Source organism: Marmota marmota, unplaced genomic scaffold, assembly GCF_001458135.2.
Source record: "Marmota marmota marmota unplaced genomic scaffold, marMar, whole genome shotgun sequence".
Lineage (NCBI taxonomy): Eukaryota > Metazoa > Chordata > Mammalia > Rodentia > Sciuridae > Marmota > Marmota marmota.
Window position 1 is genome coordinate 6,422,609 of NW_025999869.1, and position 13,227 is coordinate 6,435,835.

The 13,227-nt window shown below is 47.6% G+C and overlaps 1 protein-coding gene across 1 annotated transcript in view; it reads right to left on the bottom strand.

Moving 5' to 3' along the window:
- Wwc1 (WW and C2 domain containing 1) overlaps window positions 1-13,227 on the bottom strand; it is a 145,427-nt gene that overhangs the window by 53,664 nt on the left and 78,536 nt on the right. The window contains exons 4-6 of the mRNA XM_015492560.1: window positions 6,946-7,022; window positions 5,848-5,927; window positions 390-519 (exon numbers count right to left, since the gene is read on the bottom strand). Of these exons, the coding sequence (XP_015348046.1) occupies window positions 390-519; window positions 5,848-5,927; window positions 6,946-7,022 (287 nt within the window). The remainder of the gene's footprint in view (window positions 1-389; window positions 520-5,847; window positions 5,928-6,945; window positions 7,023-13,227) is intronic.

Here is a 13,227-nt window from a genome sequence, read left to right on the forward strand (position 1 = left end):
AAGTTGCTCTTGTCTGAAATGCCTGGGACAGGAATTGTTTCAGACTTGGATCTTTACAGATGCTGGAATATCTGCATACACACCATGAGCTATCTCAGGAAGGGACCCAAGTCTAAACAGGAAACTGTTGTCCACATGGCTTATGTGCACAGCCAGGAGGTGACCTCATAGGAGACCTTCGGTGCACCTGTGTTCCACCACAGGTCAGGTGTGGAATTTCCCATGGGGGCATCATGTTGGCGGTCAAAAGTTTCAGAGAGCATTTCGCAGTCTGGATTTTTGGCAAGGAGTAAAAAGAGGGCAGTGGTCCCGAGGGAATGTGGGCAGAATGTGCACGCAGGGGTACGAGGAGGATTGAACTGGGACCATGTGACTGGGAATGAACGTACCTTAAGGAGATCTTGCTTTTCCTTTTCCCCACAGGTGATGGCCTTCTTGATGGCTTTGGTTTCTCTCAAGACAGCCTGAGCTTCATCCAGTTTGTAGCTGCCCTGGGCATCAGACATTTTCTTATCGATTCTAGAAGAGAGGTGATGGAAAAGGTCACACCCAGGAGGGACAGGTTTCCCCAGGGGAAGTGCAGGCCAGTACTTCAATTCCCCAAGCAGTCTCCTCTCTGTCCTGCATGCCCTTCCTCTTCAGGTCCCACTTGTGGGGTGTGGCGCGGAAGGTCCCTGCTAAATCACAAATGTCCCACAGAAGGTGGCTGCAGAAATAAGCTGCTTTTGAAACCAAGAGTCCTAAGCATCGGCCCTCACAGGGAGCCTCTGGATCCCCTCCCTGGTCCTCTAGGCAGGGAAGGCGGAGGCCCGGATACCAGGCTCAGAGCGGTGACACTGCACTCTTTCTGTCCTTGATGATCATTTCCTACAGGAGCATTCCTGTCTTGACTCTGCACGGCTTGGGAACAGAGCTGAGCGTGTTTGATTAGTTTCATCCTCTGGCACAGGATGGTTTCAATCTGGGCATCTTGATCTCCACCCACTTGATAAACTTGACCACCAACCCCTCCTCTGTTTACGGCCTCCCTATGCTTCCACGTGCATGTCTCCATACATTGCCTACAGTCTCCTGGGGGAGGGAGCCAAAATCACCCCTGTTCAAGAAGCACCGTCCTTGATAATTATATGTGTGTTGAATCACAGGATCAAAACTCCCAGTGGAGTAACCTTGGATACGGCTCCCAATCACACAGGGTCTCCGTTTCCTCCTCTGAAAATGTCTAGAGCACGTCATCTGCCTGGCCCGTGCACAAGGAGTTGTTAGGGATGTCAAATGGGGTGAAGGGTGGCAAATCCTTTGGTGAGCTAGGAAGTGCTGCACAAATGAAAGGGGTTCAAACACCTCGAGCCCAGAGAGCTCACTGGCTTATCCAGGACCTAGATGCAAATTGGTTTGCATGGGGGCAAAAGGTGTCTAAGAGAAGAAAGGGAAAAAAGTAAAATAAAGCTAGAGCTAAGCTAATTTTTTTTTGTTGTTGTTTTTTGTTTGCTATATTTTTTTACAAGGCTGAAATGGATCTCAGGGCCTCACATGTGCCATGCAGGTATTCTACCACCAGGCTCCAATCTAAAGGTCCTCACACAGTTTTCCAAAGGTCAGACCAAACCAGATGGTTGTTGTTGGTGGTGGTTGGGGGAGTCCGGGCTTCTGGAGAAGAGGGCTGGGGGCCTGCGGGAGAAGGATCTGAGAGCAGATCTGAGAGTGCTTTTAACTGCTTCACACTTTCAACAAAGGCTGGGGCTGCAGTTTCAGTAGAGGGCGGAGAAGAGGAAGTCTTACAGTCTGAGGGACACCACAAGCCCATTATTTCGGGATGAGAAAGCCTCCTAGGCATTCCTCTCTGTTTTCCTGCTAGAGGCCAAATTGTTCTGGGCTAAAAATAGCTGGAATGGGGAATCACTGCTCTGAGCAGGTTGGTTTTCACCCTGTCTCGAGGCCTCATCGTCTGGGCCTGGGGTGGAGGAGGAGAGAGGGAGGCAGGGAACGTGGTCTCCACACAGCCTCCCCTGCGGTTACTTCAGCCTCCTCCGTGTGGAGAGAATACAAAGCCTCGTTTATGTCTCCCCACTAAAAATAGCCTGTGGATTCCTTTCGAGGACTGGGGCCTGGGCAGGACTGCCAGGTCCACTGAGATCCATCTCAGATTCAGTCTGAAAAACTGGTGTAGGAACGATTTCCACGGCCGAATCCTGCCCAAGATGCTCTGCGGAGCATATAAGTGGGGAACAAGTGGTCTGGGGTGGGAGGTGGTCCTGCCTCCGACTGGCCAGAGAGGCAAGTGGCGGGTGCAGGGACAGCTATTTGCTTCAGCATGTCCAAGCGCCAGGGTCTGGAGGGGGCTGTGCCCAGCTGTCCTCTGCCAACAGGGGGAGAACGGCTCGGAATCCCCACAGGACCGGGCAGAAGTGGTGTGCCTGCTGGGCTGCACAGAGCCTCTACCTGATTCCTTCAAGGGCCTTAGCAACCAGACTCTGGAATTTGGCTCCAGAAAGTAGCTCTGAGAGGGAACACTCTCGGGATGGAGCTGGGGTGGGAGCGGGTGGGGGAGAACAAAGGGTCACCATTATGTACGCAGTGAATGAATCTTTTTTTTCCCCCATAAAGGCAAAGAAAAGTTGTGTGTGTGTGTGTGTGTGTGTGTGTGTGTGTGTGTGTTTGGGGTGGGGGGTGCGCATGTGTTTTAGGATTTCCAAAGTGCAGCTGTCCTTCCTTTCAGGCTCTCTGAGATTCACACACCCAGTAGCCACACAGAAGCTGGGCAAAGACTGATGGCAGAGGACCATTCCCGGCCTTGTCCAGACAGCTCTTACCTGGGCACAGACAGTTTCTGTGACTGTGCAGGAAGATCCTGCTCCACCCCCAACCCCAGCCAATCGCCAAGTCCCAACCCCTTCCTATTTGCAGGGGATCACGGGAGCAGGGGAGCTGAATTCCAAAGCCTGTGTTCAGACTTTTTCCTTTTCAGGTTCCTCTAAGAGGTTTCCTTCAATCCTTTCCAACCTTTCTCCTTTATTTTTAAAGATGGGGTCATCGACACTGAGTCAAACAAATAGATTTGTAGGGGATGGTAACTGCCGAACACATCTTAGCTGGTACCATTGCCATCATGAATCCAACACAACCACGCTTAGGAAACGAAAGAGCTGTGTCCTGTTGGGCTGCACGTCAGCCTCTAGGAGTGAAAATGACATCTGGTCAAAGTGACCAGAGGGAAACTCCTAGGACACTCCTGAGGGATGAGATCTACCTTCCCCCATGCTCAGCTGAGAGTGGGCATGACCCAGTGGGGAGGTCCCCACTGGACCCTAAAACACTCAAAGGGAGATGGAAGACTTATGTTTCCTAGGCATGGGGAGGGGGCTCTCAGGGATAACGCACCAAGGGAGGCATCAAGACACAAGCTTTAAAACCCAACAGTCCATACAGTATCAACACACACACACACACACACACACACACACACACACACACACTCACACACACTCAAATAGTTATAATAATCCAATAGCCCTGGACATGGAGTGCTTAGCATTTCCCTAGCACCAGAAGAAAAACAAAATCCAGTAGTCCTGGGTTCTGGTCCCAGCTCGATGCTTGCTGGATGGGTGGCCCTGGGCATATTTCCAACCCTGTACCTCCATCTAAAAAAGGGCAGTATCAAAAATGTTCGTAAGAGGTAAGAAGAATAAGACCAGATGGCCAGAATGAAAGGGGCTCCTCAGCCCAGAGTCGAGCTCAGGGCAGATGCAAAGTCTACCCAAGTCCAAGAGGACAACTAGCCAGAGGTCGGCACCCCGCTCCCTCTCACCAAACTCTTCCTACATGCCAGGTTCTCTCATGCCCTGGGTAGGGATTTTTCTAATTAAATCTCTATAACCTCAACTCTTTCTGATAGACATAAAAGCTCAGAAGGGTTAAGTCGCTTTTCCCTGGGATTTGAACCCTGGCCATCTGCCTCCTGAGGCTGCATTCCCAGCCCTCAGCCAAGATGCACAAGAAAGAAGACCCCTCCTTCCCCACTGCCTGCAGGAGCAAGGGCAGCAAAGGAGTCTTATCTGGGCCAGATATCAGACACAAGGAGGGGTAGGAGGAGGCTTGCCTTTGGGCCTTCAGTGTCAGCTTACCAAACAACAAGAATTTTCAATGCTGCTCCAGGGCGACAGACAAAGTGGTAAAACAGGTTTGCAGGGGCTAGGAGAATAATGGGAGGTGCTCTAGCCAGAAGCTCTTGAGGACTGCAGAAGCAGGGAGGGGAGGGCACGCTCTGTTAGATGATGTGGGAACGAGTGGGCCTTAAACTATGTGCCCAGAAGCTGCTCGGCCGGAAAGTGGAGGACAGTGACGACTGCTCATTAGGCCCAAAATAGCAATTTTTTCAAAGCTCACACGATTGCTCCGGATTGTCCTTGGTGCTGTTGAAGATTCCCAAGAAGCATAAAACAGAGTCTTTGGACTTAATGAGTTTAGAATCTGGTTTGAGAGATATGATTGGCACATGTATGTATACAAATAAATATATACATAAATAACACCCATAAACAAACGGAAAAGCTAAAATGTGTAACAATTTGTCAAACAAAAAACATACCCAATTTATCTTACAGGATATACTTTGGACAAGGTCACAGCTTTTACCACATGTGTTGTACTGGATTCGAGGTGGCCCTCCAGGTGGTGGGGGCTTGTGGAATGGGAGGATATGAATGTAAAATAACCAAACCCTCCACTAAGGTTCACAGTTCATGGAATAGGACTTTTAGAGGACATCCAAAGGCTGGGGTGGTGGCAAAAGAATTGTGACTGTGGATTTGAGAACTCACGAGATGAGGAAAAGGTTCAGTCTGGGAGAGACCAAACGCAAAAGACTAGAGAAAGAGCTGTCCGTAGATGGTGTGGCCTTCCTGGGACTCTGAGTGACAGGTCTCTTAGAAGGTAGAGATCTGGTGTCATGCCAGGTGCATCAGTGAGGAGCCCCTTTGTGGTGAGCCCATCAGATACACTGAGCACAGTTCAACCACCAGGTCCTGGTCACATGTTGTGGTTAACATAACAAGCTAGCATTTACTGTGCACTTGCTATGTGACTCAGTTTCCTCATGTATATAGGGGGTTAACTAAAAGAAAATTTCTCACAGAGTTGCTGTGAGGAGGGAAGGAGTTTACCCACGCAGGAACACTGAAGGCATCTCAGGCACAGAGTAACTGCTTGACAAAGCTTAGCTGGCACAATCACCGTTGTGACAGTGAACACACTGCCCGTAAGAGCCAAAACATCTCCATCTTACTTTGCTGCCTGGCAGCTTCTAAAAGCAAATATGACATCTGGTCAAGTGATCCTGGGAACTCCGTAAGGCCCCCGTGAAGGGCCATGCACGTGGCATGGTGTAACTTCTCTAGTAATTCGTCTATTTCTGGAAGACGTCCCCGTTCCTTCAGTGGGGCACTAGGTGAAGTTGTGGCTCAGGTTAAGGGTCACGGAATTAAAGGGGTTGTGTGTTCGTGTGCATGAGACTCTAGTGGTCTGCCAGAGAAGCTGAGGCGTGTGCACCGGAGTGCTCAGCAACGCTGGCTTCGGAGCCTGGATAGTAAGACTTAGCTGAACGGAACAGACTTTTGTGGCTCCAGGAGTTCTGAGGATGATGAGAGTCCTATGATCTAAAGTGATTCTCCTTTCCTACCTGGGGTCCATATTGTCGGTCAATGACATTGGAAAAGAACTTGAACAGAATAGTTAAAGAGCTCATTTTGAGAGGTGAGGAAGGGATCTAAAGGAGAGAGACAGAGGAGGTGAAGGCAGCTGAGGAGGGGGGGCCACCCCATGCTCTGCACCGCTGGCTGGACTTACTTCTTCAGGGTCTGAAAACCGCGCTCTTTAAACTGTAGCTCGTGCTGCAGGTGAACCATCTCTCTCTTCAGCTTGTTGACCTGGATGACAGAAGACCACACAAGGGCTGGATCAGAAGCTGACAGAGAGCTGCAGGTCTAGAAGGGGAACCCACAGCACCTTGCTGCTCCTGCACAATGACTTGGGCCACACCCCTCGGGCCATACAGATCACAACACCCTTCCCTCACCAATGTGGGTCTTGTCTCTGCAGCTGCCCATTCAGTCAAACATCCCAGCCAGTTTCCTTAGGTCCTGCCCAGCCAGTCCTTGCTCCAGGGAGACAGGAAGTAGTCAGGAGCTGGCCACCTGACCTCAGAGAGAGCTGGGTCTCCCCAGTTGTTAGCAGTGAGATCTCTCTCAAGCTACTGGGCCATTCTGAGGCTCTCTTTCTTGCTCTAATGGATGAGGGTGGCACTTCCCCGGGTTGTGTGTGAGGTAGCAGACAGTGGAGGTGAGAGGCAACAGAGGAACATCAGAGGCGAGACACGCCCCAGAGCCAGGCCCAGCCAATAGGAGGGCTGACTGCCTGCACAGGAATTAAACTTTGCAAATGGGTTGCTAATAATCAAATAGTGAGGTATTTGCTAGAAGAAGCCTGGATACACAGTTCCTTTCCAAAATTACCTGAAGGCCTGGCAACATGGAGCTAAGGTGGTCATGAATTAAATAAGAGAGAACATGCAACAGCTAGGAAGAGAGTAGGGAATAATAAGAACTTTGGTCTAAGACCTGAGTCTCTTGGGCCCCAGGGCCAGTTTCTCAGCTCCCGTCAGCCTTGTTGTTCATCTTTAAGATGTACATGACACTGGCTACTGCATGGGGCTGCTGCGAGGACCAGAGAGGACTTGCGATGAACTGGTCAGCACTAGGTCGGGTGTATGGCGACTGTTGTGAGATGGTAGCTGTTATGACCATCATCCATACCACAACCCCTGCTCTGTTGTTATTATCTGGGGCCTGGCCAGTCAGCACTGCTGCCCTGGCCTGGATGAAGCATCTACTCTGGTCTAGTGGTCCCAGGCTTTGGTGACCTGCAGCATGGCAGAAGAGGCCCTACCCGGGATTTTGCAGTGGCAATCTCGGCTTTCAGGATCTCGGGGTCATACTTCGAGCTGGATGATGAGCCAGAGATCACTGTAATGAAAAACCAAAAGAATTTCAGAAAAAGAAATACATTTTAGCAAAGTTGGCTTTTTGCCCTTCTAAACAAACGCAGAAAGTAAGCACTAAAAGGGAATAACCTAAATGTCCAACAAAGGGGGATTTCCTAAAGAAATATGGTACACGGGTATTATTTTTGAATAAAGATACAACTCATACAATTTAAACTGTTGGTGCAGGGCTGGGGATCAGCAATTATAAAGCACTTGCCTAGTATGCACAAGGAGCTGGGTTCGATCCTCAGTACCCCAAAAAACGAAAAGGAAAGAAAATGTGCAAAACACTACGTAGAAGGGGAAATGTCTGAAACCTATTGTTTGTTACACGAAAATTAGTTTACAAAGAAATAGAAATAATTTAAACTCAGAAAACGTACATAGTTTACAAATATACACATATGTATCTTTAGAAAGAGCCGAAAGAAATATACCATACTGAATCTTCTAGAGTTGGATGATAAATGGTATTAATTTTCACCTTCTTATTTTTCTATCTTTCCTACATTTTCTAATATAAATATGTTTTAATCACAAAAAACACTAGAAATGATTCTTATTCCTTTCTAATATTAATGTACATATGAAAAGGAAAATAAATATTACCCATATCCTACCACCCTAATATAATTATCCTTTTCCCAAGTTGCCTTCTGCTGTTTATCTACAGTTCTATCATATTGTAATTTTATTCCATTTTAAAAACACTATTTATCTTTAAAAGGGATTTTATGGCTTATAAAAATGAACACAACAAAGTAAAATACATAAAATAAAAGTCAGAAAATGAGACAAAGGGGGAGAATAAGGGCAAGGAAAGTCAGATTGTGAGTAAGTATGAGGTTAGGACTTGCTTCCTGACAAGAGGCACCACAAACCTGGCTCTGAGCTTCCTGACTGGTGCTGGGGAGAGGGAAACATGGCCAGATATGAGACTTATCGGGTCCCTACCTTACATTCAGCCCCGGTGTCCAGAACAGGATGGCTATTCTAGGTAGGAAAGCCAGAGATGTAGCTTTCTCCCCTGTGAGCCCTTACTTACACTGGATAATCAATTCCACTGTCTCCCCTTTTCACTTAGCAGCATCTGAACACTGGCCATTCACCTGTAGGGAGATCAACTACTGAGACCTGGGGTTTCTGAGAACAGAGAAGCTTGTTTGGAAATTGCTGGCAATTTTCAGTGTCTGGAAGCAAAAGTAACAGTCATGAGGGGCTTCTTCTGCTCTTTGGATTTAGTGAAAATAGTCTAGTGGGCCTTTGGGTCATGCGTGTGAAAAGTTAAAACGTAACATTGGGAAGTTTGGAAAAAGAGAAACCGTTCTCCATAATAAGAAAAAAATGCATCTGCCACAGCCTTTCATTTCAAGACAATGGTGATGGTGGAGACTGGGATTTACCAGAAGAAACAGGTAGGAGTGGGGAGGGCCTTACATCCTTGTCTTGAACATGGCACAGGGACTCCAGGTACAGAGGTGTTTTGTTTTTAAATATATATATTTTTTTAGTTGTAGAAGGTATCTTGTTTTTCTATCTTTATGTGGTGCTGAGGATTGAACCCAGTACCTCACACATGAGAGGCAAAGCACTGTACCACTGGGCCACAACCCCAGCCCCAGAGGGGTTTTGTTTTTGATGGAAGTTTTCACTTTGTGCCTTCTAATTCTTCTCGCTGGACATGGGAGTTTCAGAGAAGGACCTGGGAGGATACAGAGCTAGAGGTGCTGCCCTGAGCGTATTCCCCAAATGGGCACTTTAAAACTACAGTGTGAAAACTGTGGCTCAGGCTGTTTGTTACCCGCCAATTGACAGTAAGATGTGGTGAAGAGCCTGTCGGAGGAGTGTCAAGTGGAAAGAAGATGGGGGATAGGTGTGGACAGGTCATGGGCAGGGCCTGTTCTATGAGCTCCGTCCTGCCAGCCCCTCCCTTGGTATTAGGCAGCGCTGATGTTGCCGGGTCTATGCTGGGGGCTGGTAAGGAGACCGTGACAGCAGCCTGCAAGAGTCCATTCAGAATGGCAAGACCTGATCCAGACAGGCAGAAGCTGGCCATGGGGACCAGTCCCTCTGCGGCTGACCTATAGACTAAGCTAGCATCACCGGGCCATGTTCAGAAACCCTAGAAGGGAAACCAAAGAAGAACAAATCCCCACCAACTGGCATGCCAGGGGACTTGATTTTTATTTTGTAGAATATTACTGGGAAGTGTACAATTTGTACCCAACGCTGCTGAAATGGAATATATTTTAAGTACATTTTTGTGGAAATAAAAAAAATACATTCATAAAAGTAAACAAACTGTATGTGTACAGCTTGAAGAATTTTGACAAGAGAGACACACATGATCAGATTCCCAGGTCTGATCAGCCTCCCGGGTCTGCCTTCTCTTCCCCACACTCCATAAAAAGAAGTTTATCTTCAAACAAGATCCTAAAGACAGCCAGCTTTTACTGTCTAGTTTTTATTAGTTATATGTGAACACAGTTTATTAATCTAACATAGTACAAGGTTTGCTATAATAGAGATGTTCAACAACCCTATTTCCCTAACACCCCCAAAGGGAATCATTTTCAATGGATTCAGTTCCTTCCTTCCTTCCTTCCTCCCTCCCTTCTTTCCTTCTCTCTTGCGCTCTTTTTCTCTAGTGCTAAGGGCCTCATGCATACTAGACAAGTGTCCTACCACTGAGCTTCCTCCCCAGCCCTCGGCCAATCCCTTGGGTATCTACCTCTATGTCTCTAATAGATATTATGCATAAATTGCTGCTTCTTGGTCTTTACAGTTAGGCATTATTTATTCATTTCTCCCTCTGAGGTTAGGGATTTGCTCTGCTCGCTTCCCAGCCCCTACACCATACACATGCCCCTTTCCTACCTTCCCATCCTCTTAATTGACACAGCGTATTTGGGGGAAGCAATCTTCAGCATTTGCATTATTTTCATTCAGCAAACATCTTGCTTGGGACGGAGCCACTTTTCCTTTCAAGCACATTTTTTTTATTGTCCCCTATCTCGAGTTAATAACAGTCATTTTCCTGTTTGCTTAGTTCCAACAAACTTACACTAATTTAACCTCTCATCCTGCCAGTTATCTAAACTCTCACTGGAGGCGCAGAACAGCACACACCCCGCCAGCTTCCGCTCCTGCATCAGTGTGTGCCCTGAGGTCCCCTCACCTGACTCTGGGCATCCTCCTCGCCTCCCCCATCTTCCCTGTATCTCAGGTCTCCCTCTTCTGGTTGACTCCTTATTTTGGAATAATACCACTTCTGCTAGCTCCCTGAGAAAAGAAACACGAAGGAAACAAATTCTTTGAAATCTTGCCTATCTCAAAATATCTTTATTCTACCCTTCACTTAAAGTTAGTTGTACTGGATATAGAATTCTAGGTCGAAACTGATTTTCCTTAATATCTTAAAGGCATTGCTCAATGCCTTTTGAGTTCCCAGCGCCGTAGGTGAGACATCTGGAGCTATTCTGAGTCCTGGTCATTATTTCATGATCTACCTTTTATCTCTGGGAGCCTTTGCAGCCTTGTGATATTTCCAAGGTTTGAAGTTCCCTAATGATGTGTCCAGGTGTGCTGGGAACCATTGTGCTGGGAACCCAGTGAACCCTTTCAGTCTAAAAGTCCTCCCACTTCAGTTCTGGGGAAATGTTCTGAATTTCATTTCATGGATACTCCTTCCTCTGTTCTGTTTTCAGCTCTCCTTCCTGCACCCTTATTTCCCTCTTATTTCCAATTTCACTGTATTTTTGTTCTACTTCTTACAAGGCTTCCTCAGTTTTATTATCCAGTCTTCCTGCGGAGTTTTCATTTCTGTGATCATATTGTAATTTCCAAAGCCTCGTGTTAGTCTTCGCAGGTTCGTGGTGCAGAATGGAGCGCCCTGTTCTGAGGTTTCCTTCTCATGTAGACCCCTGCTTCCTCTGAGGCGGCCCCTTTCCCATGTGGCCAGTCTCCATTTTTCCTGTTATGGAACATCTGGAGTCCCTCGTGTTTGCCCATGCTTAGGAAAGAGCGCTCGAGAGCCTGTCTGGAGAGGCCTTGGGCGCTATGAGCTGCAGGGTACATGATCTGGTTGGCTGCTTTCCCTTAGGAGTCCTCCATGTCACCGTCGTTACATCGTTTCTCTTCACATCTCTTTTCTGGCCACAATTCCCATCCTCTTCGAGAAGGCCATGGCCTGCCACCCTGAAGAGCACCAAGGGAAATAGGAGGGCTGAGGTCTCCAAACCCAGCATACGCATGTTCATGGACTCACCATCTTTAGTGTGGCACACTGTGACGTTGAACTTGCCTGGCATCCTCTGGTCTCTAGACTGCTCTCCTCTCTCCAAAAAATAAACCTGTGGTCTTTTGCCAGGTAGTTGCCTGCTATAACAATTTGGGGAGTGATCTGATGGTGGGTCTCAGAAACAACTTTCACCCAATGTTCTCAGAGACCCTCCTCAGCTTGGGCCTCTCCAGAGACAGCGGTTGCCAACATCCCAGGCTTTGGCAAGTGCCCTGTGTGGACTGTCACAGTCAGTCTTCCTCACGACGGGCCCATTTTCTCTTCTCTCCGTCTCTCCAGGAGGCTGCCGCCTGCTCATCTACTCTGCAGCCTCCAAATCTTATTGCTGCTCTTTCTTCTGCAATCCTCTCTGTCCTTATTATGTTCCTTTTAAAACAAAATGTCTTACCTGATATTTTCTTAGTTCAGGCGTGAGCGGTTCAGGAGGGTTGCCTGACAGACAATTTTTGGTGGGGAGGGTACCTGGGATTGAATTCAGGGGCACTCAACCACTGAGCCACACCCCCAGCCCTATTTTGTATTTTATTTAGAGACAGGGTCTCACTGAGTTGCTTAGCGCCTCACTTTTTTTTGCTGAGGCTGGCTTTGAACTCGAGATCCTCCTGTCTCAGCCTCCCAAGTTGCTGGGATTATAGGCATGTGTCACCGTGCCTGGCTCCAATTGACATTTTTAAGTAAAAGCCTTAAGTTTATGTTTCATTCAGGAATATAAAGCCTAGAGGATTGAAGAAGCGTGGTGAGGACCCAAGAACCTCACCTTCCTGACCCTCACCTTTTTAAGGCTGGGAGGAACCAAGTGTAGGCCAAAAGCTTTAGTGCTGTTAACTGGTAAAGTTGGACTAATTAAAGAGAATCTACGTTTCTCTTACACCTAGGTATAAAGTCTAGCTCTGACACTTTTTACCAATGTGACCTTAAGGGGGCCACTTGCTCTATCTGGGCCTCAGTTTCCTTGCATGTAGAATGGGAGTAACTTACTCTTGCAGGATTATGTGTTTGAGTGGTGAGGGAGAGGACTAGCCTGTGGCTCTCTAGGGTATACAGTAGATGCACATTAAATGACAGCTCCCTCTTCCTTCCTTCCCCACAGAGTTAGACACTTCAACAGAGAGTGTAAACAAAGTCTCCATGCAAGGGCAGGGCCCTGCCTGTGTCAGACCCAAGCAACTAGGGCCAGATGGTAAAGTCCTCACAAGCCCCAGCAGGTCATGGGAGTCAGAGGAGAAGCAGGTGACCTCACCGGTCCATCACCCCAAGAGCTTGACTTGGAAGACAAACCTGGCTTATAAAACCTGAAAAGGAGTCATGATGAGCTTTAGTCACACCTCAATTAACTGGGATACTTGGGCTGGGGGACTCCCCAGTACGGTCTGGTTTGAGTCTCAGTTCAGTTGCCTGAAATGACCTCAGTCCTGGAAGACAGAAGATCCTCAACCCGGAAGATGGCGGTGGCCTTGAAGGGCTGGGGCAGCTCTTGGGGGTGTCTGAAAGTCAGACACAGGGCTGAAGAACTACTTCATCCCTAATTTCTACCATTGGCCAGGTATCTGCAAGCTGAGGACCCATATCTGAAGTGCACAGGACACAAGTGTTTTAGATGTTGGACTTCAGAACACTGAACACACATAATGAGATACCTTGAGGATGGGATGCAGGTCAAAAGAGAAGATTCGTTTATGTTTCACAGACACCTTATATAGACAGCCTGAAAGTAATTTTATTCAAGTTTTCTTTTTTTTTTTTTTTTCGCGGTGTACTGAGGACTGAACTCAGGGGCACTCAACCACTGAGTCATATTCCCAACCCTATTTTGTATTTTATTTAGAGATAGGAAATGAGCAACTGAGTGAGACCCTATTAATATTTTTGAGCCATTAGTAAATTA